Source organism: Somniosus microcephalus, chromosome 2, assembly GCF_052327205.1.
Source record: "Somniosus microcephalus isolate GS21.2 chromosome 2, FLI_Smic_1.0, whole genome shotgun sequence".
In the NCBI taxonomy this organism is placed as follows: Eukaryota; Metazoa; Chordata; class Chondrichthyes; order Squaliformes; family Somniosidae; genus Somniosus; species Somniosus microcephalus.
Window position 1 is genome coordinate 230049023 of NC_140988.1, and position 25364 is coordinate 230074386.

General features: G+C 45.1%; 1 protein-coding gene across 1 annotated transcript in view; it reads left to right on the forward strand.

Annotated features, from left to right (window-relative positions):
- LOC147123263 (PGAP2-interacting protein-like) overlaps positions 1-25364 on the forward strand; it is a 229218-nt gene that overhangs the window by 84601 nt on the left and 119253 nt on the right. Inside the window, exon 7 of the mRNA XM_085965696.1 lies at positions 13113-13367. Coding sequence (XP_085821822.1) covers positions 13113-13367 — 255 coding nt within the window. The remainder of the gene's footprint in view (positions 1-13112; positions 13368-25364) is intronic.

Consider the following 25364-nt stretch of genomic DNA (forward strand, 5'->3'; position numbering starts at 1 on the left):
GTAATTTTAATTAATTGACCACTTACCTTGCAAAAAGCAGGCCTTACGCCTGCTTTTTAAATGTGTAAATCCTGCAGGCTTACCCTCCCGGGAAAACCTGTTTAAAAAAAAACCCCCAAAAAAACAAACCTAAGTTCAAAGCGCACGCGCAGCCTCCCCTGCGCGTGCGTTCGACCTCTTCGTTCAGAGGAGCGGAAGTGCCGGTTTCCCGCGCATGCGCAGTGCCTGCAGGAAACCGGCAATTCCATTCGGCCTACGGGTGAGCACCCCGTGCGTACTCACCCGGGGAGAGCTGAATTTCTGGGCCAATAATTGATGCTTTGTTGAGCAAGGCCAACAGTTTCATCTCCTTTCTCACTGGAAATCAACAGGGTAATGCAGGATAGCCTACTTGTCAGGAAGACGGTAATGTGGGGGGTCGCAAATATAAGACAAACATTAAAAAAATTAAACAGCAGCTTAGAAAAAAACCTTAACCCAGTGGGTGATTAAAATGTGGAATTCTCTACCACAAACCATTGTTGAAACAGAGTCCATAAATTATTTTCAAAGAGAATTAGTTGCTTGAAAAAGAGGCATATTAAAGGATTTGGGGAGTGAGAAGGAGAGTGGAATTCGGATCAGGTGGCTCACGTGGAAAAGCAGTGGCACAGAATAACCAAATGTCCTGGTTCTGTGCTGTAACATATTTTGATATCCTGAAGGGATAATTATTGGTTCTAGCCCTTTTCGGGCTACCCCAGATCAGGCATATTCCCCAGATGTTCACCTTCAACTAAAGTTAGAGATAGCTGAATTCTATAAGATGCTTAATTGGGTCTAAAGGTCCAGGCTTTCTCTAAAGGAAAGGAACGACTTGAAGATGTTACCGTCTTCCAGATCGCACTTTTAATAAGTTTAACTAGACTGGAGCTTTCCAGATATTATGAGGGTCCGGAAACCCCCCCACAGAATTCTATAACTCCTCTCCAAAAGAGTGTACAGAAATCTCCTCTGTTACTTTTTTAAAATCTAACTGTCGCTGTCGGGTCAAGGACTCAGAGTGTGTAGAGGCAATAAAAGAACTATGGGTAAGCGGTGTATGCATCTCAACCCCATACATCAGATAATATGGAGTTTTAGGGGACACTGTCCCTGATGCAGATGTGGGCACATTATTGAGTGATAGCTGCACCTCCGGAATGACGGCGGTCCACTTATTCCCCCTGATTCTCAACAGTTTGTCCAATAGCTTTTTTACTTCCTGGTTTTTACGTTCCACCAGCCCCGCTGATTGCGGATGACGTGGCGTGCTGTGCTCTAAGCTAATACCCCTTTGTTCGCAGTAGTCTTTGAAAACCTTAGATACACTCTGATCAAGGCGGAGCCTTTGTAAGATTTTGGGTGCACCAGCTACAGTAATATCAGAAATAGCCCTGGCAAGTGCGTTTTCCGAAACAGTTTTTGTGGGGACCAGCCAGCAGAAAGAAGTGCATCCATCTACACAAACAAGAACATGTCTGTAATGTATGTACCTTTAAGGGAGAGAACTACTTTTTACAGCTCCTGTATACTGTAGTACCGGCAGTGACCACACCTGTATATAAACCCTGAGTAGTGATCTGTACAGTTACTTCTAGAGTAACCCTCATTCAGTAAACACCTGTTGTACCGTTTCTCCTGCAGTCTGTGTCTTATTATACACAGACACAACATTGGCGACGAGCAGATTCGAACCTACCTGCAACTCTGCATCACCTCCCAGGGATTCGCTCCTGGAGAACAGTGGAAGGAGGTCGAGTCCAGAAGCACGGGCGTCGACCACGGGCAACCGCCCAGTCATCCAGCGGAGATTTGAGCATCGCAGGGGAGGCTGTCGAGAGCCAGGCTTGGCTTTCCAGTCACGGTGGTCCAGCAAAACGGGCTGGCAACAGGTACTGCGCAGACCCTTCCCGGACAGCGGCGGCTAGAGCCGACCGAGCGGCACAGAAAAAGGCCGAGCAGCGTCGACGGGGGAGAGAGAGAGGGCAGAGCGCACAGGGTGCAGCCGGTGTTCAGGACCGAGCGGCGTCAATGGGGAGAGAGACGAGAGAGAGCAGAGCGCAGCCGGTGTGCAAGGGCCGAGCAGTGTCAACGGGGGAGAGAGGCGCACAGGAAAATGTGAGGCGCTGCCATTGCCATGAGGACTGCAGAGAGCGGCATTGGCAGCAGCGCAGGAGCAGTGCACGAAACCCACAGGGCGTCGCCATTTGCCACGAGGACTGCCGAGAGCGGCGTTGGCAGCAGCGCGGGAGACGCCATTTTACGTCGCAGCGGGGAAGAAAGGAAAGCGCAGGAGACGCCATTTTAAGCCAGTCTAACCACGTTCGCCAATGAAGTCGAAGATTGGACGACATATGTCGAACGCATAGACGTATACTGCAAGGCGAATGAAGTGCCAGATGACAAGAAAGCGCTGGTATTGTTGAATTCAATGGGTGTAAAAACGTATGGCTTACTACGAAACCTAGTAACCCCAGAGAAGCCAGTAGAAAAGGATTTTGAAAACATAGTGTCAATCCTACAGGACCACTTAAGCCCCACACCACTGCTGATAGCAGAAAGATTTAAGTTTCACAAAAGGAACCAGCATAAAGATGAAAGTAATGCTGAGTATTTAACGGAACTGCGCAAGCTATCGAAACACTGCCAGTTTGGAACGGGACTAGCAGATACTTTAAGGGACAAGTTTGTGTGTGTGCTTCAAAGTGAAGGAACCCAGAAACGGCTTCTATGAGAAAAGGATCTTACGCTGGACAAGGCTTTCAGCATTGCAGTATCACACGAAGCAGCAGCACAGGGCGCTGCAGAGATACAACGGAGACCGCAAGAATATGGCACAAATGAAATGTCATACGGAACAGTGAAGTGCTATCGCTGCGGCAGAACAACACACGACCATAATGATTGCTGGTTCAAGGACAAAGTGTGCAGACAGTGTGGAAAAGTCGGACACATAGCAAGAGTCTGCAGGTCGGGAAAGAAAACCAGCAGCAAGAAATCTCCACAGGAGAAGTACAAGAAGGTACATAAGGTGACGGAGAGTAGTTCAGACGAACAGAAAAGTGATACAGACTCCGGAAGCAAGGTGCTGGGTTGTCTGAAACTACATAATGTGATCAAAACGGAGGATCACCAAACTATCTGGGTCACGCTCAAGATAGCAGGAGTCCAAGTGAAAATGGAATTGGACACAGGATCAGCCCTAACAGTCATAAACCGAAGGGACTACAAGCGGCTATTCTCACATATACCCTTGAGAGATACAAAGGTTGTCTTGAAGACGTACACGGGGCAAAAAGTCTACCCCAAAGGAAAAATAAGGGTGAACGTTATATATAACGGCAAGGAAACACCAAAAATGGACCTATATGTATTGCCAGATGGAGGACCACCACTACTAGGACGTGAATGGATCCGGAAGTTACAGCTAGATTGGCATTCCATACAAGCACTGACTGTAGATGCCAAAAAGGATGACGACGTCACACCTGGACGACTGTCAAAAATGCTAACTGACGCACAAGAAGTGTTCCAGCAGGGACTCGGAACACTAAAAGGCATAACAGCGACGATCAAAATGGAGGAAAATGCAAGCCCAAAGTTTTTTAAGGCCAGACCGGTACCTTATGCGATCCACCCAGCCGTTGAAGCAGAGCTGGAAGGTTAGGAACGTTCAGGAGTACTGTCCAAAGTGGACTGGAGCGAGTGGGCTCCACCCATCATTCCTGTAATGAAGAGGTTATTGAGTAATACGCCTGGGAAACCAAAGAAGGTTCGCATCTGTGGGGACTTTAAGGTGACAGTGAACCCAGTCCTTCACACGGTACAATATCCGCTTCCGCGGATTGAAGATATTTTCGCCTCACTATCTGGAGGGAAACGCTTCACTAAGATTGATCTGGCCCAGGCATACCTGCAAATGGAGGTAGAAGAAGCCTCGAAACAGTACCTGACGATCAACACTCATAAAGGTCTCTACCAATACAACCGGCTGGTGTTCAGGGTAGCATCAGCTCCGGCTATTTGGCAAAGGGCAATGGAACAAGTCCTGCAAGGGAGTCCAGGGACCCAGTGTTATATGGACAACATCCTGGTCACGGGCGAAAATGACAGTGATCACCTCGCCAACCTGGAGCAGGTGCTCACTAGATTGAAGGAATATGGGCTCCGAGCTAATCGCCACAAATGCGAGTTTTTCCAGAAGCAGATCTCGTATTGTGGCCACGTTATTGATAAAGAGGGGTTACATAAGTCCCCTGAAAAGATTGAGGCAGTAGTCAAGGCTCCAGCACCGGAAAATGTGTCACAACTGAGGTCGTTCCTCGGGCTGGTGAACTACTACCATAAGTTTTTGCCGAATTTGTCTACCGTACTACACCCACTGAACACCCTACTGCAAACGGGGGTATCATGGAAGTGGAGTGACGAATGTAAACGAGCTTTCCAGAAGAGCAAAACATTGATCACATCAAAAGAGGTGTTGGCTCATTTCAACCCAGCACTACCAATTCGGTTGGCGTGTGATGCATCACCCTATGGCATTGGAGCGGTGCTGTCACACAAATTCCCGGACAGCTCGGAGAGGCCAGTAGCCTTTGCGTCTCGGTCACTAACCTCAGCCGAGCGTAACTACGCCCAGATTGACAGGGAGGCCCTCAGCCTAGTGTGGGGAGTGAAAAAGTTCAATCACTATCTGCACGGGCAGAAGTTCACCTTGCTGACTGACCACCAACCACTTGTCTCCATCTTTAATCCAAAGAAGGGCGTTCCGGTGATGACTGCGCAACGGCTACAAAGATGGTCCCTTTTTCTAGGGACGCACCAATATGAAATCGAGTATAAGGGCACGAAACAGCATGGAAACGCTGATGGGCAATCACGCCTGCCACTGCCTACTGCGGAGGAAGCACCAGCAGTGGATCCTGTCGAAATATTTCATTCAACTATGATTGAATGCTTGCCAGTAACTAACGCTGGTATAGAGAAGGAGGCCCGAAATGACCCGACACTGTCTCGGGTATATGATTTGACGGTGAAGGGATGGCCAGCACATGGCGACTCACTGTTGCCGGCATTCTCATCCAGAAGAGAACAGCTGTCAGTATGCCTGGGGACGTTGATGTGTGGATCCCGAGTGCTAATTCCACCCAAGTTAAGGGAGAGAGTGCTCAATGAGCTTCACGAAGGTCATCTGGGAGGGGTGAAAATGAAAAGCCTTGCTAGGGCTTATGGTGGTGGCCGGGGATCGATCAGCAAATCGAGGACCTGACAAAGAGCTGCTCAGGATGCCAGAAGATCCAAAATGCACCACCACATGCCCCTCTACACCCATGGGAGTGGCCCTCATCTCCATGGCAACGGGTGCATATTGATTTTGCTGGTGGTCCATTCATGGAGTCAATGTTTTTAATAGTCGTGGATGCGCACTCGAAATGGCCTGAGGTGATCAAAATGTCCTCCACCACCACGGAGAAAACTATTGCAGTCCTACAGACCATTTTTGCCAGGAACGGCTTGCCAGAGCAGATTTGCTCTGATGACGGACCACAGTTTGTGTCCGAAGAGTTTCAAAGATTTATGATAAGGAATGGGGTAAGGCATTACACATCCGCCCCGTATCATCCAGCCACAAATGGATTGGCTGAGAGGTTCGTACAAACCTTTAAAAAAGCAGTAAAGGCCATGTGCGATGACGACATTCCACTGCAGCATAAGGTGGACAATTTCCTGTTAGCCTACAGAAATGTGACCCATGCAGTCACCAACCAGGCCCCGGCCATGATGTTCTTTAACCGAAGGTTGAGATCTCGTCTGGATTTGCTCAGACCAAATGTACGAAGAGATGTTGAGAGTAAGCAATTCCAGCACATCAATGAGAAGCCGACAAGGAGCTTCAATGTAGGGCAACCAGTCTTGGCCCGCGACTACCGAACAGAGAAATGGCAACCAGGAATGATATGCACACAGCAGGGGCCGCTAATGTACACAGTGGATGTTGGGGAGAACATTGTGAGATGCCATGCTGACCAGATCCTAGAGTCACAGGAACGAGTCAACCCCATGTCTCGGCCATACGTATCTGGTGATGAACCCGACGTACAGGTCGCATCTACCTCAAACAATAGCATTGGAAGCTGATGAATCAACTGACGACAGGGTGCTAGAATCGCCTCCGCACCAAGAGCGAGACACTCGGGAAAGGCGTTATCCAGAAAGAATCAGGAAGCCTCCCCAAAGACTGAATTTATAAATAGACTATTTTCAGCTAATGTTGCATGTTAAGTGTTAATTGTAATTAGTTTGATATTTAATTGTTAAATGAGTGTTATGGTACTGTTAATCTAAAAGGGGAGGAATTGTAATGTATGTACCTTTAAGGGAGAGAACTACTTTTTACAGCTCCTGTATACTGTAGTACCGGCAGTGACCACACCTGTATATAAACCCTGAGTAGTGATCTGTATAGTTAGTTCTAGAGTAACCCTCATTCAGTAAACACCTGTTGTACTGTTTCTCCTGCAGTCTGTGTCTTATTATACACAGGCACAACAATGTCTATATCCCAAAGATGGGGGAAGTGGTCCAATAAAGTCAATAAAGAATTTTCCCATTGGCTCATCAGCTTTCACAGGAGCCAATGGTGGTGGCTTAATTAGTGATGACTTATTGGTTAAATAGCATGGCTCACAATTTGCCACGTATGTTTTACAGGCTTTAAGCATGCCTGGCCACCAATATATGGGGGTCAATTTGCAGAATGTTGTTCTGGCACCACAATGTGCTTGACTTATGCCCTCGTGAGCTTCTTTTACAAGCTGTTCTCGTTTGTGTCTTGGGGGTACCTCTCGGTTTCTCTTCTGCAACTTAACTAGTACAATACACGTAGGGGTTTCCGAGTAAAAGTACTTTGGTGGATATCCTGGTGGATTCTCTTTTGTCGGGTCTAATAGCTGAATCAGTTCCTCATCCTGATTAGCTGCCCTTTCTGCCCTAGTGATTACACTAACATTGGCAGACCCCTCTCAAGGGGGTGTTATGCAGACCGAACGTTTCGTTTGTTCGTCTGCAAGGCTGTTTCCTTTTGCGTGTACTGTCCCAGTGGTATGCCCGTTTACATGAATCACCTGACAATTCTTTTTCTCCATTCTCGAACGGAGAATATCTTCTCACAATGACTTATGTTTTATGGGTTTACCCTTATGATTGGTAAAATTTGTTTGTTCCCAGAAAACTTGATCTTAGTTATATCCTCTTTTACAGTAGTCACTATCTGTGCAGATTAGTGTGGGTTTAATAGGGTCTGCTTTCTCTAAAGCATACCGTAATGCTGCGGCTTCAGCATATTGCGCTGTCTTATGGCCAAGGGGTATAGACAGTAATTCTTCTGGATAAAAAGAATAGGAATCTCAAAGTCCTTACTGCTATCCCCATCCCAGCTGAGGATTGTTGGGATGTCTCTTTTTTAATCGTCATTGATGATCCATCACAGTAAATAACTTGATAGTATTCTGTAAGCGGTCTCATAGGTATTTGTCTGATTCCCTCCTCCGTATCATCGTCCTCCATGATGGAGAGATGCTCTAAGTCCATTTCTGGGGAGAGGAATTTAAAAATGAGTGTAGGATCATTCAAGAATGATGCCCATTTATCATATTGGATCTGGGTGGCTCTTTTTTCATCAGAAGCCATCCTCAATACTGACCTTAAATCGGGAATCTCAGTATAAATGTTAATGGGGTATTTCCCTTGAAGGGTTCGTGCCTTGATAAGGCATTGGATTACCATAGTCATGACCCTTTTTTTTAATGTACCTCCTTTTGACATTGGAAAAGTTATAAGAATGGAATTGAATGGGCACTATACTCTTTTCATTATAGAAAACTGCAACTGCCACTTTAGGTGATGACCTGAGATGAATATTGAGGGGAACTTGTAGGTCCCTCTGTTCCAGGTCAATGGCCTTTTGTACCTCGCGGCATAATTGTTGCAATTTTGAGTTATCGTCTGGTGAAAATATGAACGGTCCTTTTTCTGCCTCGCCCACTCTAGCATACAGGGGTGCTGAGAGCTCGGCAAAGGTTGACGTAAAGGATCGAGCAAAATTCAAGAGTCCTAAACTGGCTTGCAGATTTTTCAGAGTTTTAGGATATTGAATGGTGGCTAATTTTTCTTTATAGGATTGAGTTAATCCTCTACCGTTTCCAGTTATTCACAGGCCCAGAAAATCTACCTCTTCCCTAACTAGTTGACTCTTTTTTTATGTTGATTAAGTACCCAGCAGTTGTAAGTCTGGATAAAACTCCATCAATGGCTTTCAAGTGCTCTTGGAGATTGTCATGTGACAGATATATATCGTCCACATAAGAATTGATGTTAGGTAGATCTTTTAAAAGGTCAATGATGTGGGCTGAAAAAAGAATGGGGCTGTTTTGAAATCCCTGGGGCAATCTGGTCCAGCAATACTGATGACCATCGGGTCCAGTCATTGCAGTTTTTGGCCAATTAGCTTTTTCGATTGGATGTGACCAGAAGCCGTTTGCTAGATCAATACAAGATTTATATTTTTCCCTTGTGATTCCAGAGAGCAGAGCTGTGGAATTTTGCTGTTGTGCAGTATGTGGGGCCATTACCTTATTTAAGGCTGTATAATCAACCACTAATCTCCACCTCCCATCTGGTTTAGCAACACCAAACAATGGTGAATTAGTTTGAGATGCCATTTTGATTAAGACACCTTGTTCTGTTAGATCTTTGAGCATTGTTAGGAGATCTGTTTTTCCTTTTGTGGTCTTGAATAGGCCACTTTTTTTAGGTTTGTGCCAGCCAGCATCAAGTAGGTGGGGTTTGATGTCTATCTTTCCACTTTGATTCGGATGGTGTTGTAGATAAGGGTAATATCTATTTATGAGTTGCTTGAGGAGGTCTTTGCCTCCCTCCTCTAGGCAAGTTCGATCAAGCTGTGTTCGAACATGTTTTTCCCTGTCATCCTGGTCTGTGGATGCTTCTACAGGTCTGGTTGAAATTTTAAGGTAATGTTTCATATCTGGTTGTCCTATAATGAGGGAACAGGCCAATTGTGGTACCAGTCCTACATCTAGGGTCACTGTTATTCCATATATAGTAATAGATATTTTGTAAAAATTTATTATTTTGGTTTTGTCTTGTGTGAATCCCCCTAAAGATTTTTTACAAATTGGTCTTCCCAAACCTGTCCACTTAGTTTTTATAATTGCAGGATCTATTACAGTGTAATCAGCTCCTGTATCAAACAGGGCTTTCACTTGTGTGTTTGTGGGCAAGGTTGCCAAGGCATAGGGGAATTAAAGAGGCCCTGGCTGGGTGCCAGGCCTCCAATCCTGGGATTGTTCATCCTCAGGATCCTGAGCTTCATTTGCTGCTTTATCTTTAATTATTTTAACTGATTTTTGTTCCTCCCTCTTGGGGGTTTCATGTTTTCCAGATCCCTGAGGGGGTTTGTCGGACCGTTTATTTTCTTGACGATCCTCCTGTTGAGGTGGACATTGGTTTTGCCGGGAATCCTTTTGATCCCAATTTTGGTTTTCTCGAAGATTTTTGTCATTTATTTCATTATGAGCTTGCCACCTTAACTGGAATCCATGGCCCCCAGGAGCATAGGCTGTTCCGGGTCCTGCTATTCAGCCATGTTTGTCACCACCTTGTTGGGCACCATTCATTAGGCCTCCCAATTGTGCAGGTGTGTACCTTATCATTAAGGAATTTAGTGGATTTGGAGTATTTGTTTGATTATCCCACTGGATATTCTGTATCCCTGGTTCTGGTGATCAACATTAATCATGCCATGAGTTCTAACAGCTCCTTCGGCTTCAAAGCCTTCTATTTCAAAAATTATCACTTGGTTTTGTGGAGGTACAGGGATAGGATTATTTCCCCTAATAAAGCAATCGTTTGAATTTTCTAATAAAAAGACTTGCCCAATTCTGACAGGGTTTGCCATTTCGTCAAGACCTAACCTCGGTTAGGGTTTAATATTTCGTCAGGACCTAACCTCGGTTAGGGTTTAATATGAACTTTATAAGAAGCTTCTAGACCTCAATGGTATATTGAGGAAGTTCTGATTTAAGTTCTACAAGGCCTGATCAGGGTCTTGTCGTCTCTAGAAACTTAAATCTGGGTCTTAGTACCACTGTCAGTAAAACACTCCTTCTATACGTAACAATCTACAACATGGATATAGATATAAATGTAAGTATAGATTCTGTATCAACTCGTTAACACACATGGGCACCAACTAAAGGGATAATTACTAGTCCTAGCCCTTTTTGGGCTACCCCAGATCAGGCGTATTCCCCAGACATTCACCTTCAACTAAAGTTAGAGATAGCCGAATTCTATAAGACGCTTAATTGGGTCTAAAGGCCCAGGCTATCTCTCTCTAAAGGAAAGCAATGACTTGAAGATGTTACCATCTTCCAGATAGCACTTTTAATAAGTTTAACTAGACTGTAACCTTCCGGATATTATGAGGGTCCGGAAACCCCCCCCCCCCCCCAGAATTCTGCAACTCCTCACAAGAATGTACAGAAATTGAGTTTGCGAGTTTGATACAGAAATACTATTTGAGACAATTCTAAAAATATATAGATTTATTAAAGAACCGACTTGCAGTTAACAGCTGGTGGGTCAATCGCGACTTTAACAGTTCAAAATACAAATAGCTTACATTTCTTATTCTCGAGATCCTTATTCTCAAATCTTAACTTCATTACATTTATACAGTTCTTATTATTTATAATCCAGGATAGCCACCAAAATCAAATAAGAGTACTTCTTGATCCCCGAGACTCAAAGAGTTAAAAACTTAGAGCCTGCCTCTGAAGTTGAGAATTGCTTGTCCCTTCCAGCGACTTCTGACTTTCTATCTGAAAGCTCCATATTTTATATTCTTTTTGCAGTAGTAAATCCTTTGAAGTTTTCTATTGATATAAGCTAATTATCCCTAGTCATTCTCTGCTGACTTCTTTCTACTCTTATTGTCAATTCAGCTGTTAACTTTCAGAATCCTGTCTGCTGTATAGGTGTTTCAAAACTTATCATAAAAAATGGTTATTACAGATTTATCTCTTTGCCATTCTTACGAAGGCCTTCAATTCAATTCTTAATATTGCCTCAACTGGTTATAATCAGATGTTGTGTCTCCTAACTTTCATTTTCAATACAAAACCCATGTGATTGCTTGGTGTCATCTATTGATATCATATCTTCAAAGTGTTCTGTAGGTATCTTTTACAACATGTAAATTAAAAACACTTCAACCAGGGTGTTTCATGCATTTCTCAGCTACTTCAATTGGTTGTATATATAATCATGTTTCCTGTTTCATTTGATGCCATATTTATCAAAGACACATGGTTCTTTAATGTTCTGTGTTTCTGTTCGAAGTGTTAGTTTTTAACACTTTAAACTGGGTATTGCTATTGTGTTGGTTCCAAACTGCAGACTCCTTGGAAGCAAGCCTTTGCTTCTTCAATGGGGCCTTTGTCTCAGTATTAACAATCAATTCCCATTTCAAAAGCTTGTGTGGTGTTTACAACTTTTGTGTTAACACTTCATCTTATCTCAGAAGCCTGTATTCACAGCTTGTGTCGTTGAGGCTTTTTAGATTTTTAAACCCAGTATGTCATGTTTTAATAAGGTCAGAATTCTGTTCATAGGATGGTGTATCTTTCTGAAATATGGCTTTTCCTTTACAATCCTTTCATGGCATCATTCCTATCAGAATCTCTCTCAAGCAGGATTTGTATAGTTGGCCTTTATGGAAATTTATAGTACAAAAGCAAAATACTGTGGATGCTGGAAATCTGGAAGGGAGCGGTCCCTTCGGAATGCTGAAAGGGGAGGGGAAGGTGGGATCATGCTGGAGGTGGTGGAAATGACGGAGGATAATCTGTTGAATGTGGAGGCTGGTGGGATGGATGGTGAGAAGAAGGGGAACCCTATTGTGGCTCTGGGAGGGAGGGGAAGGGGTGAGAGCAGAAATGCGGGATATGGAACAGACATGGTTGAGGGCCATGTCAACCACGATAGAGGGGAATCCTCGGTTGAGGAAAAAGGAAGCCACATCAGAAGCACTAGTGGGACCGATCCCTCCGTGACACCCTGGTGCACTCCTCAATCACCTCTTCCCCTTCCCACGGCACCTTCCCTTGCAAGTAGAGGAGATGCAACACCTGCCCTTTTTTTACCTCCTCCCTTCCCACTGTCCAGGGCCCTAAACACTCCTTCCAGGTGAAATAGTGATTTACTTGTACCTCTTTCAATTTATTATGCTGTATTCGCTGTTCACGATGCGGTCTTCTCTACATTGGGGAGACCAAACGCAGATTGGGTGACTGCTTTGCGGAACAGCTCCTTTCAGTCGTAAGTGTGACCGCGAGCTTCTGGTCCCCTGTCACTTTAATTCTCCGCTCCACTCCCACTCTGGTCTCTCCGTCCTCGGCCTCTTACACTGTTCCAATGTAAGCTCGAGGAACAGCACCTCATCTTTCGATTAGGCACTTTACAGCCTTCTGGACTCAACATCGAGTTCAACAATTTTAGACCATAACCTCTGCCCCAATTTTTTTTTCAGATGGCAGCTGTTGATGATTCTGCTATTCCCATTTACACCTCTTCTAGACTCATCTTTTGTTTCTTTACCTGTCCCATTACCATCTCCTTTTGCTTTGTACAATCATACCTTTTGTCATTTAATCACAGACCTTTCCTTTTATTCTTTCCTCCCCTCCCCCCCGTCCCTGCCCCTGCACTTGCTTAAATTCTGTTACGTCTCTAACTTTTTCCAGTTCTGACAAAGGGTCATCAACCTGAAACATTAAGTCTGTTTCTCTCCACAGATGTTGCCTGACCTGCTGAGTATTTCCAGCATTTTCTTTTTTTAATGGAAATTTATAGTCTTCGTTTCAGCAGTGGAAGTGTTTGCAGGCAGACCTGGTTTATTGTATGTGAGAGACTAATTCTGTAGTAAATTTTCACACTGGTTAATTAACTGTAGAATGGGAATATCAAACCGAGTTCTGTTATGGTAATGGATTTTTTAATTGTTATTACAGGAGCGGCATCAGCAATTTGTATCTTTTACCTTCGGAGGGAAGGAGCATTTGCTGCAGGAACAGTGTTGGCCATTTACACCATGTCTCTTTGGCCCCACTTGATTAACCGTCTCATCAGTTCAGGACATCCAGGGAAGGCCTTGGGCACGGCAATGTTGGTGTACATGCTGGAGATGCTCAGCACAGTGTGGTGTACAGCTTACAACTTTGTTCCTGGAGGTGCCATTACTAGAGAACAAACAATGGTAGTTTTGGGTATGTCGTTTAAAATAAAATATGGATTAAGCTAGTCATTAGATAGGGAGAAACATGTTCTTGTAAGTCTGAAAACAAATTCAAGAAAAATCTCCAAACTATACATTCTTCCTATTTCAATGTTAACCTATCATCTCTCTAGTTTCAGTGGAGAGTGTAATGATTTTTAAACATTGGTTTACAAATTTAGTAATTTAGTACTTTATAAGCTAAGATACTGCTGATTTATAGTCAATACCAAAAAAAGTCTTGTCCATTATGGGCTACCAAATCAAGCACTAGTTCACATATCAAAAAATCACTACTTTTTTGTGTGTATCAAGGTGGAGGTCATCATTGGAGGTTAAAAGTACAGTTTTCCTTTTTGGACATTCAATGGCCCAGTAATTCTGGGCACAACGCGTGAGTACGGACGGGGTACTTACGCGTTTGCCCGGAGGAATTGCCGGTTTTCAGCATGCACAGCGCATGCGCTGAAAACCGGCATTTCCTGTCCTCTGACCCAAGGGGTTAAGAGGCAGAGCGCGCGCGACTGCACAGGCAGCGCATGCGCAGTGAAATTCCTTTTTTTTTCCAGAGTTGCGCGTGTGTAAAGGCCTCCGGTCTTTACGCATTGAAAAACCACACGTAAGTACTTAGTTTTTCAGGTAAGTGGGCTTTTAGTACAATTGAGAATTTTTTTTCCCACAGGTTTGTTATTTTTAAAGAATTTACAGTAAGGTAAGTTTAGTTTTAGCCCTGATTTTTTTTATATAATTTTTTTTTTCAAATTTTAAAATTATTGTTTAAAATAGTTTTTCAGTGTTCTTTATTGTTCATTTAAGTAGTGCAATGTTTTTTTAAATTTTCTTTCAGGCTTAAGTAGTGTTTTGTGGCCAGGAGTTTTCATGAGTTTGACAGCTCTTACTGTCAAACTCATGAATGAGTTTCCCCTCCCCTGATTGGCTGCACAGTGCTCACCTGATCCCAGCCGGCACATCGCACTAACTACGCCGCTGGATCAGGTAAGCACATCGCGCCGACATCTGAACCGGGCCAGTGACAGGAAATGCAAGCAGGCCCAGGCTTCAGATGTCGGCGCGCAGGGTGAGTGCACATCGGGGGCTTGTACGCGCGGCAATCTCCCGATCCTAATTTCAGGGCCATTAACAACAATCAGTGGAAAAGAAAAGTGTTCTCTCCTCTGTCCCAGTAATGTCCTCTGACTTCGGAATAGCACTGCTATGTGAATTAGTTTATCCCTATCCTTATTGAATGAGATTGTTAATTTAGAGTCATAGAGTTTTACAGCACAGAAAGAGGCCCTTCGGCCCATCGTGTCCACGCCGCCCATCCACCCCTGTCCTGTCTAATCCCATTTTCCAGCATTTGGTCCATAGCCTTGTATGCAATGGCATTTCAAGTGCTCATCCAAATGCTTCTTGAATGTTGTGAGGGTTCCTGCCTCTACCACCCTTTCAGGCAGTGAGTTCCAGATTCCAACCACCCTCTGGGTGAAAAAGTTCCTCCTCAAATCCCCTCTAAATCTCCTGCCCCTTACCCTGAATCTATGCCCCCTTGTTATTGACCCCCCTACTAAGGGGAAAAGTTCCTCTTTATCTACCCTATCTATGCCCCTCATCATTTTGTACACCTCAATCAGGTCCCCCCTCAGCCTTCTTTGCTCCAAGGAAAACAACCCCAGCCTGTTTAGTCTTTCTTCATAGCTGAGGCGCTCCATCCCAGGTAACATCCTGGTGAATCTTCTCTGCACCCTCTCCAAAGCAATCACATCCTTCCTATAGTGAGGCGACCAGAACTGCACACAGTACTCCAGCTGTGGCCTCACCAGCGTTTTGTACAGCTCCATCATAACCTCCCTGCTCTTATATTCTATGCCTCGGCTAATGAAGGCAAGTATCCCATATGCCTTTTTAACCACCTTATCTACCTGTTCTGCTGCCTTCAGAGATCTATGTACATGTACACCAAGGTCCCTCTGACCCTCTGTACTTCCTAGGGTCCTACCACTCATTGTGTATTCCCTTGCCTTATTTGTCCATCCAAAATGCATCACCTCGCACTTTTCAGGGTTAAATTCCATTTGCCACTTTTCCGCCCATCTGACCAACCCGTTTATATCGTCCTGTAGCCTGAGGCTTTCCTCCTCGCAATTTACCACCCCACCAATTTTCGTGTCATCTGCGAACTTACTGATCATACCTTTTACATTCTCATCCAAATCATTTATGTAGATCACAAACAACAAGGGACCCAGCACCGATCCCTGAGGTACCCCACTGGACACAGGCTTCCAGTCACAAAAGCATCCTTCGACCATCACCCTCTGCCTCCTGCCACTCAGCCAGTTTAGGATCCAACGCGCCAAGGCACCCTGGATCCCATGGGCTCTTACCTTCTTGACCAGTCTCCTATGCGGGACTTTGTCAAAAGCTTTACTGAAGTCCATGTAAACCACATCCACAGCATTTCCCTCATCCACCCCCCTAGTCACCCCCTCGAAAAATTCAATCAGATTTGTCAGACATGATTTACCCTTGACAAAGCCATGCTGACTATCCCCGATTAATCCTTGCCTCTCCAAGTGGAGACTAATTTTGTCCCTCAGAATTTTTTCCAATAATTTCCCTACCACAGATGTTAGGCTCACTGGCCTGTAATTCCATGGTTTATCCCTGCTACCCTTCTTGTATAGTGGTACTACATTAGCTGTTCTCCAGTCCTCTGGTACATCCCCTGTGGCCAGAGAGGTTCTGAAAATTTGTGTCAGAGCCCCTGCAATCTCCTCCTTTGCTTCCCACAGCAGCCTGGGATACATCTCGTCCGGGCCTGGGGATTTATCCACTTTTTGGCCTGCTAAAACCGCTAGCACCTCCTCCCTCTCGATGCTAATATGTTCAAGTATGTCACAGTCCCCTTGCCCGATTTCTATGTCTGCATCGCCTCTCTCCATAGTGAACACAGATGCAAACAATTCATTTAAAACCCCGCCTACATCATCTGGCTCTACACACAGATTGCCACTTTGGTCCCTAATGGGCCCTACCCTTTCCCTGGTTATCCTCTTGCCCTTAATATACTTATAAAACATCTTAGGATTTTCCTTTATTTTGCTCGCCAGTGTTATTTCATGGCCCCTCCTCGCCCTCCTAATTTCTTTTTTAAGTATGCCCCTGCACTTTTTATACTCCTCTAGGGCTTCTTCCGTCTTTAGTCTTTTGTAACTGCCAAAAGCCCCCCTTTTATTTCTAATGCATTTTTGTATATCCCTTGTCATCCAAGGTTCCCTTTGCTTGTTGGTCCCACCCTTGATCTTTACAGGAACATGTTGGCGTTGTACTCTCTCTATTTCCCTTCTGAAAGTCTCCCACTGTCTTGATGTGGATTTTCCTATAAGTAGCTGCTCCCAGTCCACTTTGGCCAGATCCTGCCTTATCATATTAAAATCGGCCTTCCCCCAATTTAGAACCCTTATTTCCGGGCCGTCTTTGTCTTTTTCCATGACCACCTTAAATCTCACCGAATTATGGTCACTATCGCCAAAATGCTCTCCTACTGACACTTCCACCACTTGCCCGGTTACATTCCGCAGAATTGGGTCCAGTATCGCCCCCTCTCTTGTAGGACTTTCTACATGTTGGCTCAAAAAGCTCTCCTGGGTGCACTTTAAGAATTCTGCACCCTCTAAGCCTTTCACACTCTGACTATCCCAATTTATATTAGGATAGTGTTGAATTATGGTCAGGTTTGTTCTGAGGACTTGAGTTCCAATGGGAGCTGTGTTGAATGTACTCAAATAAGTGTCACAAATGGCTTACAAGCAGCAGAGAAGAGGACACTACCATAAGATAGACATTTTAGTAGGAACACTCAACACAACTGTACTACATTCCTATGTTCCTATGCTATTTTTACACCTGTTTAAAATAGACCACCTTTTTTTTCCACTAGGTCTTCCTGGCAGTCATCCTTAGTAAATCTGGGAAGTTTACTCTGGGGTTGCTGTCAGCTGTGTGAGACCTGCACAATGAAAAATAGCAGCACTAGCACCCCACTAAAGAGCCAGGTTTCAAAGGTGATAAGACCATATTCTAATCCACTGCACCACACAACCTTTCAGCAAAGTGTTTAGCCCTGAGTTTCCATGGGGATTCTCCCGATTCCCTGCCATAATCTCAGCAGAACTGCTGGAGAAACAGTAAATGTTTGAAAATGGCCATTTGCGCATTTTCTCCGTGGGATCTTCTGCTGAAGTTATGGCGGGAATTTGGGACAACCCCAGCGAAAATTCATGGTCATTCTATTTATTTGTTTGATTTATTGGATTACTAAGAAAGTACATTCACATTTTATGAAGCTATTGTAACCATAGGTGTACATTCACATGAATGTTATCAAAGTGTACAATCTCATGTATTTTATGAAGCTACTGTACATTTTGATTGCACATTTCTTGCGGGAGTAATGATTCGGTACATGAGGTTTTTTGACATGATTGCACTTGCACTGTGATCAGTGCAGATTGGGGGTTGAGGCAGCTTGTTTGGTCTTGAAATCTGGGTGTGAGTTAGAACATAAGAAATAGGAGCAGGAGTAGGCCACACGTCCCCTTGAGCCTGCACCGCCATTCAATAAGATCATGGCTGATCTTCAAAGCAACTTCACATATCGGAAGGTGGCATCATCAGAACAGATGAGATGGAGAAATTGGGAGAATGGAATAGAGTCCTTACAGGAAGCGGGGTGGGAGGATGTGTAGTCCAAATAGCTGTGGGAGTCAGTGGGCTTACAGTGAATGTTTGTCAATAGCCTATCCCCAGAAATGAAGACAGAGAAGTCGAGGAAGGGAAGAGTTGGAGATGGACCATGTGAAAGTGAGGGAAGGGTGGAAATTGGAAGCAAAGTGAATTAAATTTTCTAGTTCAGGGCAAGAGCAGGAAATGGCACCGATCCAGTCATCAATGTACCGGAAAAAGAGGTGAGGGAGAGGTTCTGAGTAGGACTGGAACAAAGAATGTTCCACATATCCCACAAAAAGGCAGGCACCCTGTGCAGGTCCCCAACCCCGCACAGTCCGCTTCTACCTCCTTCCTAAGATCCACAAACAGGTCTGCCTTGGTAGACCCATCGTTTCAGCCTGCTCTTGCTCCATGGAACTGATTTCTTCCTATCTCTACTCTATTTTTCTCCCCTTGTTCAGTCTCTTCCCACCTACATCCGTGAGACTCTTCTGACGCCCTCCGCCACTTTAACAGTTTCCAGGTTCCTGGCCCTAACCGCCTCCTTTTCACTATGGACGTTCAATCCCTCTACATCTCCATCCCCCACCAGGGTCTGAGGGTGCTCTGCTTCTTCCTTGAACAGAGGCTCAACCAGTCCCCATCCACCACCACCCTCCTCCGCCTGGCTGAACTTGTTCTCACATTCAACAACTTCTCCTTTGACTTCCTCCAAATTAAAGGTGTTGCTATGTGTACCCGCATGGGCCCCAGCTATGCCTGCCTTTTCGTGGGATATGTGTGGAACACTCTTTGTTCCAGTCCTACTCGGGTCCCCTCCCTCACCTCTTTTTCCAGTACATTGATGACTGTATTGGTGCCTTTTCCTGCTCTCGCCCTGAACTAGAAAATTTCATTCACTTTGCTTCCAATTTCCACCCTTCCCTCACCTTCATATGGTCCATCTCCGACTCTTCACTTCCCTTCCTCGACTTCCCTGTCTCCATTTCTGGGGATAGGCTATTGGCAAACATTCACTATAAGCACACTGACTCCCACAGCTACCTGGACTACACTTTCTTCCACCCCGCTTCCTGTAAGGATTCTATTCCATTCTCCCAGTTTCTCCATCTCCATGGCATCTGCTCTGACGATGCCACCTTCCACACCAGTGCTTCCGACATGTCTTCCTTTTTCCTCAACCGAGGATTCCCCTCTACTGTGGTTGACAGGGCCTTCGACCGTGTTCGTTCTATTTCCCGCACTTCTGCTCTCACCCCTTCCCCTCCCTCCCAGAACCATGATAGGGTTCCCCTTGTCCTCACCTTTCACCCCACCAGCCTCCACATTTAACGTATCAACCACCACCATTTCTGCCACCTCCAGCGTGGTCCCACCACCAAACACATCTTCGCCTCCCCTCCCCTTTCAGCATTCCAAAGGGATCGCTCCCTCCGCGACACCCTGATCCACTCCTCAATCTCTCCCAACACCCCTTCCCCCTGCCACGGCAACTTCCCATACAAGCGCAGGAGATGCAACACATGCCCTTTTACCTCCTCCCTTCCCACTGTCCAGAGCCCCAGACACTCCTTCCAGGTGAAACAGTGATTTACTTGTACTACTTACAATTTAGTATACTGTATTCGCTGCTCACGAAGCGGTCTCCTCTACATTGAGGTGGCCAAATGCAAATTGGGTGACCGCTGTTCAGTCCGTAAGCATAACCCCGAGCTTCCGGTTGCCTGCCACTTTAATTCTCCGCTCCACTCCCACTCTGACCTCTTTGTCCTCGGCCTCTTGCACTGTTCCAACGAAGCTCAACGAAAGAACATAAGAAATATGAGCAGGAGTAGGCCACTCGGCCCCTCGAGCCTCCTCCGCCATTCAGTAAGATCATGGCTGATCTGATCTTGACCTCAACTCCACTTCCCTGCCTGTTCCCCATAACCCTTGACTCCCACGTAGCTCAAATATCTGTCTATCTCCACCTTGAATATATTCAGTGACTCCGCCTCCACAGCTCTCTGGGGTAGAGAATTCCAAAGATTCACGACTCTCTGTGAGAAGAAATTCCTCCTCATCTCCGTCTTAAATGGGCGACCCCTTATTCTGAAACTATGTCCCCTAGTTCTAGATTCCCCCACGAGGGGAAACATCTTCTCAGCATCTACCCTGTCAAGCCCCTCAGAATCTTGTGTTTCAATAAAATCACCTCTCATTCTTCTAAACTCCAATGAGTATAGGCCCAACCTGCTCAACCATTCCTCATAAGGCAACCCTTTCATCTCAGGAATCAACCTAGTGAACCTTCTCTGAACAGCCTCCAATGCAAGTATATCCCTCCTTAAATAATGTGATCAAAACTGTACGCAGTACTCCAGATGTGGTCTCACCAACGCCTTGTACAGTTGTAGCAAGACTTTCCTACTTTTATACTCCATCCCCCTTGCAATAAAGGCCAACATTCCAATTGCTTTCCTAATTACTTGCTGTACCTGCGTCCTAACTTTTTGTGTTTCATGTACGAGGACACCCAGATCCCTCTGTACTGCAGCATTCTGTATCATCAGCAAATTTGGCTACAGTACACTGGGTCCCTTCATCGAAGTCATTAATATAGTTGTAAATAGTTGAGGCCCCAGCACTGATCCCTGTGGCACCCCACTAGTTACCGTTTGCCAACCTGAAAATGACCCATTTATCCCGATTCTCTGTTTTCTGTTAGTCAATCCTCTATCCATGCTAATATATTACCTCCAACACCATGAGCTCTTATCTTGTGCAGTAACCTTTTATGTGGCACCTTATCGAATGTCTTTTGGAAATCCAAATACAGTACATCTACTGGTTCCCCTTTATCCATCCTGCTTGTTACATCCTCAAAAAACTCTAATAAATTTGTCAAACACAATTTCCCTTTCTTAAAACCATGTTGACTTTCTAAATGTCCTGCTATTACTCCCTTAATAATGGATTCCAGCTTTTTCCCAATGACAGATGTTAGGCTAACCGGCCTATAGGGCTGGATTTTGCCAATGGGGAGCTTTTGGAGACGGGACTCCCACTTGTCAGGTTTCAGTCCCGCCTCCAGTAACTTCTGGCCAACCCACGCTATTTTCCCTTGATTGACCTTGTTAAGCCTGCTCAGCGGGCTTAGCAGGCCAATTAAGGGAAAGCCAGTTACAGAGAATGTCAATGTATGACGGATTGAAGGCCGATAAATCCCCAGGGCCTGATAATCTACATCCTAGGGTACTTAAGGAAGTGGCCCTAGAAATATTAAATGCTTTGCTGGTCATCTTCCAAAAGTCGATAGACTCTGGAACAGTTCCCATGGATTGGAGGGTAGCTAATGTTACCCCACTATTCAAAAAAGGTGGTAGAGAGAAAATGGGGAATTACAGACTGGTAAGCCTGACATCGGTAGTGGGGAAAATGCTAGAGTCCATTATAAAAGATGTAATAGCAGAGCACTTGGAAAACAGTGACAGGATCGGACAAAGTCAACATGGATTTACAAAAGGTAAATCGTGCTTGACTAATCTACTGGAATTTTTTGAGGATGTAACTGGTAGAATAGATAAGGGAGAACCAGTTGATGTGGTGTATTTGGACTTTCAGAAGGCTTTCGATAAGGTCCCGCATAAGAGATTAGCGTGTAAAGTTAGGGCACATGGGATTGGGGGCAAGGTACTGACTTGGATAGAGAACTGGTTGGCAGACAGGAAGCAAAGAGTTGGAATAAACGGGTCTTTTTCCGAGTGGCAGGCAGTGACTAGTGGGGTACCGCAGGGATCGGTCCTAGGACCCCAGCTATTCACAATATATATTAATGATCTAGACGAGGGAACTAGATGTAATATCTCCAAGTTTTCAGACGACACAAAGCTGGGTGGGCGTGTGTGCTGTGAGGAGGATGCCGAGAAACTCCAGTATGATTTGGACAGGTTGGGTGATTGGGCAGTAGCATGGCAGATGCAGTATAATGTGGATAAATGCGAGGTTATCCACTTTGGTGGCAAAAACAGGAAGGCAGATTATTATCTGAACGGCAATAGATTGAGAGAAGGGGAAGTGCAACGAGACCTGGGTGTCCTTGTGCACCAGTCGCAGGTGCAGCAGGCGGTTAAGAAGGCAAATGGTATGTTGGCCTTTGTTGCGAGAGGGTTCGAGTACAGGAACAAGGATGTCTTGCTGCAGTTGTACAGGGCCTTGATGAGACCACATCTTGGGTATTGTGTGCAGTTTTGGTCGCCTTATCTGAGGAAGGATGTTCTTGCCATGGAGGGAGTGCAGCGAAGATTCACCAGACTGATACCTGGGATGGCAGGAATGACGTATGAGGAGAGATTGGGTCGATTGGGCTTATGCTCACTGGAGTTTAGAAGAATGAGAGGGGATCCCATCGAAACTTATAAAATTCTAACAGGACTAGACAGACTAGATGGAGGAAGGGTGTTCCCGATGGCCGGGGAGTCCAGAACCAGGGGTCACAATCTAAGGATAAGGGGTAAGCCATTTAGGACAGAGATGAGGAGGAATTACTTCACCCAGAGAGTGGTAAACCTATGGAATTCTCTACCACAGAAGGCAGTGGAGGCCAATTCATTAAATATATTCAAGAAGGAGTTGGATATATTTCTTAAGGCTAAAGGGATCAAGGGATATGGGGAGAAGGCAGGGACAGGGTACTGAATTTGGATGATCAGCCATGATCTCATTGAATGGCGGAGCAGGCTCGATAGGCCGAATGGCCTACTCCTGCTCCTAGCTTCTATGTTCCTATGTTTCATCTGTCAAATTGTTGACAGATGAATTGTCATCGTTTGACAGCTCTGTGAAGCTGTCAAATACTGACATTCTCTGCAGTTTGATGAGTTCTTGAATTGAAGACTCATCACACCTCTTTATTTAGCAGAAATTAGATGGTTGCTGCATTGGAGAATGCAGCGGCCATCTGTCATCTCTGCTGCGGAGGTGCGAGACTCTCCGCATACCCAACTCTTGAAGCCTGCAGGAAGAAACAAAGGTAAGTAAACTTTTACTAACACTTTCCACTTGCCTCATGTACTCACCTCTCCACACTTGCACCCATCGCTTACCTTTACAACGCACTTCTGCACCCCGCAGAGCCACTGCTCGCCTCGGTGACCCTGGCGGGGTTCGGAGCCTTCGGGAAGCCCGCACTTGTGTGGGTAAAATGGGGATAATCCTTTTATCTGCCTGTTAACTACCCACCCCCAGATTCTGCCATTTTCCCGGCTGTCCCGCCTCCATACCTGCCTCCCCAGGGCTGTCAAGATCGCGCCCATAATTTCCTGCTTTCTGTCTCCCTCTTTTCTTGAATAAGGGCGTTATATTTGAGGTTTTCCAATCTGCTGGGACCTTTCCAGAATTTAATGAGTTTTGGAAGATTACAATCAATGCATCCACTATCTCTGCAGCCACCTCTTTTAAGACCCCAGGATGCCGGCCATCAGGACCAGGGGACTTGTCAACCTTTAGTCCCATTGGTTTGCCTACTACTTTTTCTCTAGTGATAATTGTTTTAAGTTCCTCCCTCCCTTTTGCCCCTTGATTATCTACTATTATTGGGATGCTTGTTCGGGGTGGGGGGGTGGGTGGGGTGACATCTGTGTGAGGACATGCCCTTTGGAGGGCATTTTAACCTAAAAAAAAGATGGGTTGGGGTCGTGTGGGAAGTTAGTGTTAAAAATCTGAATCCCAGCCAGAACCCGCCTCCAACTCGCCCAGCGGGGCAGGCAACCAACCTGCTTCCAGGAGGCGAGTCATCCACTTAAATATTATATTGAGGCTGCAAGCCTCTGCTTTAACCTCCATTTTGAATTTAACTTTAGTTGGTTGGGTTTTGCAGGGCTCGTGGATCCAGCGTCACTGCCTAACCCCCCCCCCCCCGCCGTCTCCCCCCTTGAACGGAGATGCCCCCACGAGGCAGGGTCTGTGGGAAACCTGTGCTCCCGGGTTTCCAGACCACTTCCACCCCGTTAAAATTCAGCCCTTTGTTTTGGAGTAGTTGAGCTTGTAACCAAAGTTGCCCAAATTTTTTGATTCTTTGAAAGATGCTTCGGAGTGAGGTGTTTACATTGGTTACTTATAGTATGTTGTCAGAATACAGAGATATTTTGTGTTTAGTTCCTTCTGAAATATTTCAGAACAGCTCATTTTAATGTAGTTGGCATAGTTTGACTTCACATACAGTTTAATTGCTACTGAAGGCAACCCCTAAATGAACTTTAATCCTGTAGAGGAACTGCGTGCGTGTGTTTACAGGGAATAAGCCAATAAAATTAAGTAGCTAAGTAGTTACAAAATGAGAATATTATGCAGTTTTGTTTTTAGTTTTTCATTTATTAAAGGGGAAACATCTTCATGCAAGTGCTTTGCAAACCTTTTGTTTGGACACACACTTCATGACAATCACTTTGAAACACATCAATATACCAAAGAAAAATAACATTCGTCCTCATCTCTTTATGATTTCCTCTTGCTGCAAAAAAAATTGGCAAATACTTTTTTAATGAAGGGTTTGTCCTTTTAATGTGGGAAGCATGCATGATATAAATGAAATTAACTGTGTGTAATCTGTTTAGTTCCAAAGTAGATGAACACTCCTTTCGCCAGTTTTTCTAGTGACCTGACATTCCTTCAACTGTTATCTCTTTCAACTTGCTTTTCGAGACAAACTTTTCTGTTTTAATTTCTTCCAGTTGTGGAGTCTGTATGCCATCTCCTACTACAGGGCACTCTGCATTTCTCTTCCTCTGACAGCATCAGAGACCTACCCTATAAGTAAGACTTTGGGTTATTTGCAGCTTTTAGATGCAGATTGTGCATTTGGCTGTTCTATCCACAGTGGATTTGCTTTAAATTTGCCAAATGTTTCAGTTTCGGTTAACCCTGGTTACACACAATTATTGTGCACTCACACAGTAGTTACATCACTGGGGTGAAATTTTCACAGACACTGAGCTTGGTAAATGATTGATGACGCTCCTCCCTCCCTCTCCCCATGATTCAGTAGGGAAATTAATCATGTGGGGCAGTGCTGAGTCAACAGGCTAAGAAAACACAGACTTGCTTCCTGTCTGTGCTGAGTTAACTGACTTCAGCTGGGGTTGCAGTGGGGCACGCTACAATTGACTCACTGGGCTTCGGGTAGGAATGGGTAAAATGCATTTCTGTTCCCACTCCTGATTGATATCCAGTGACCCCTGCTGGAAAGTTCATATGTGTATGTAAGGACATGATTGGGCTT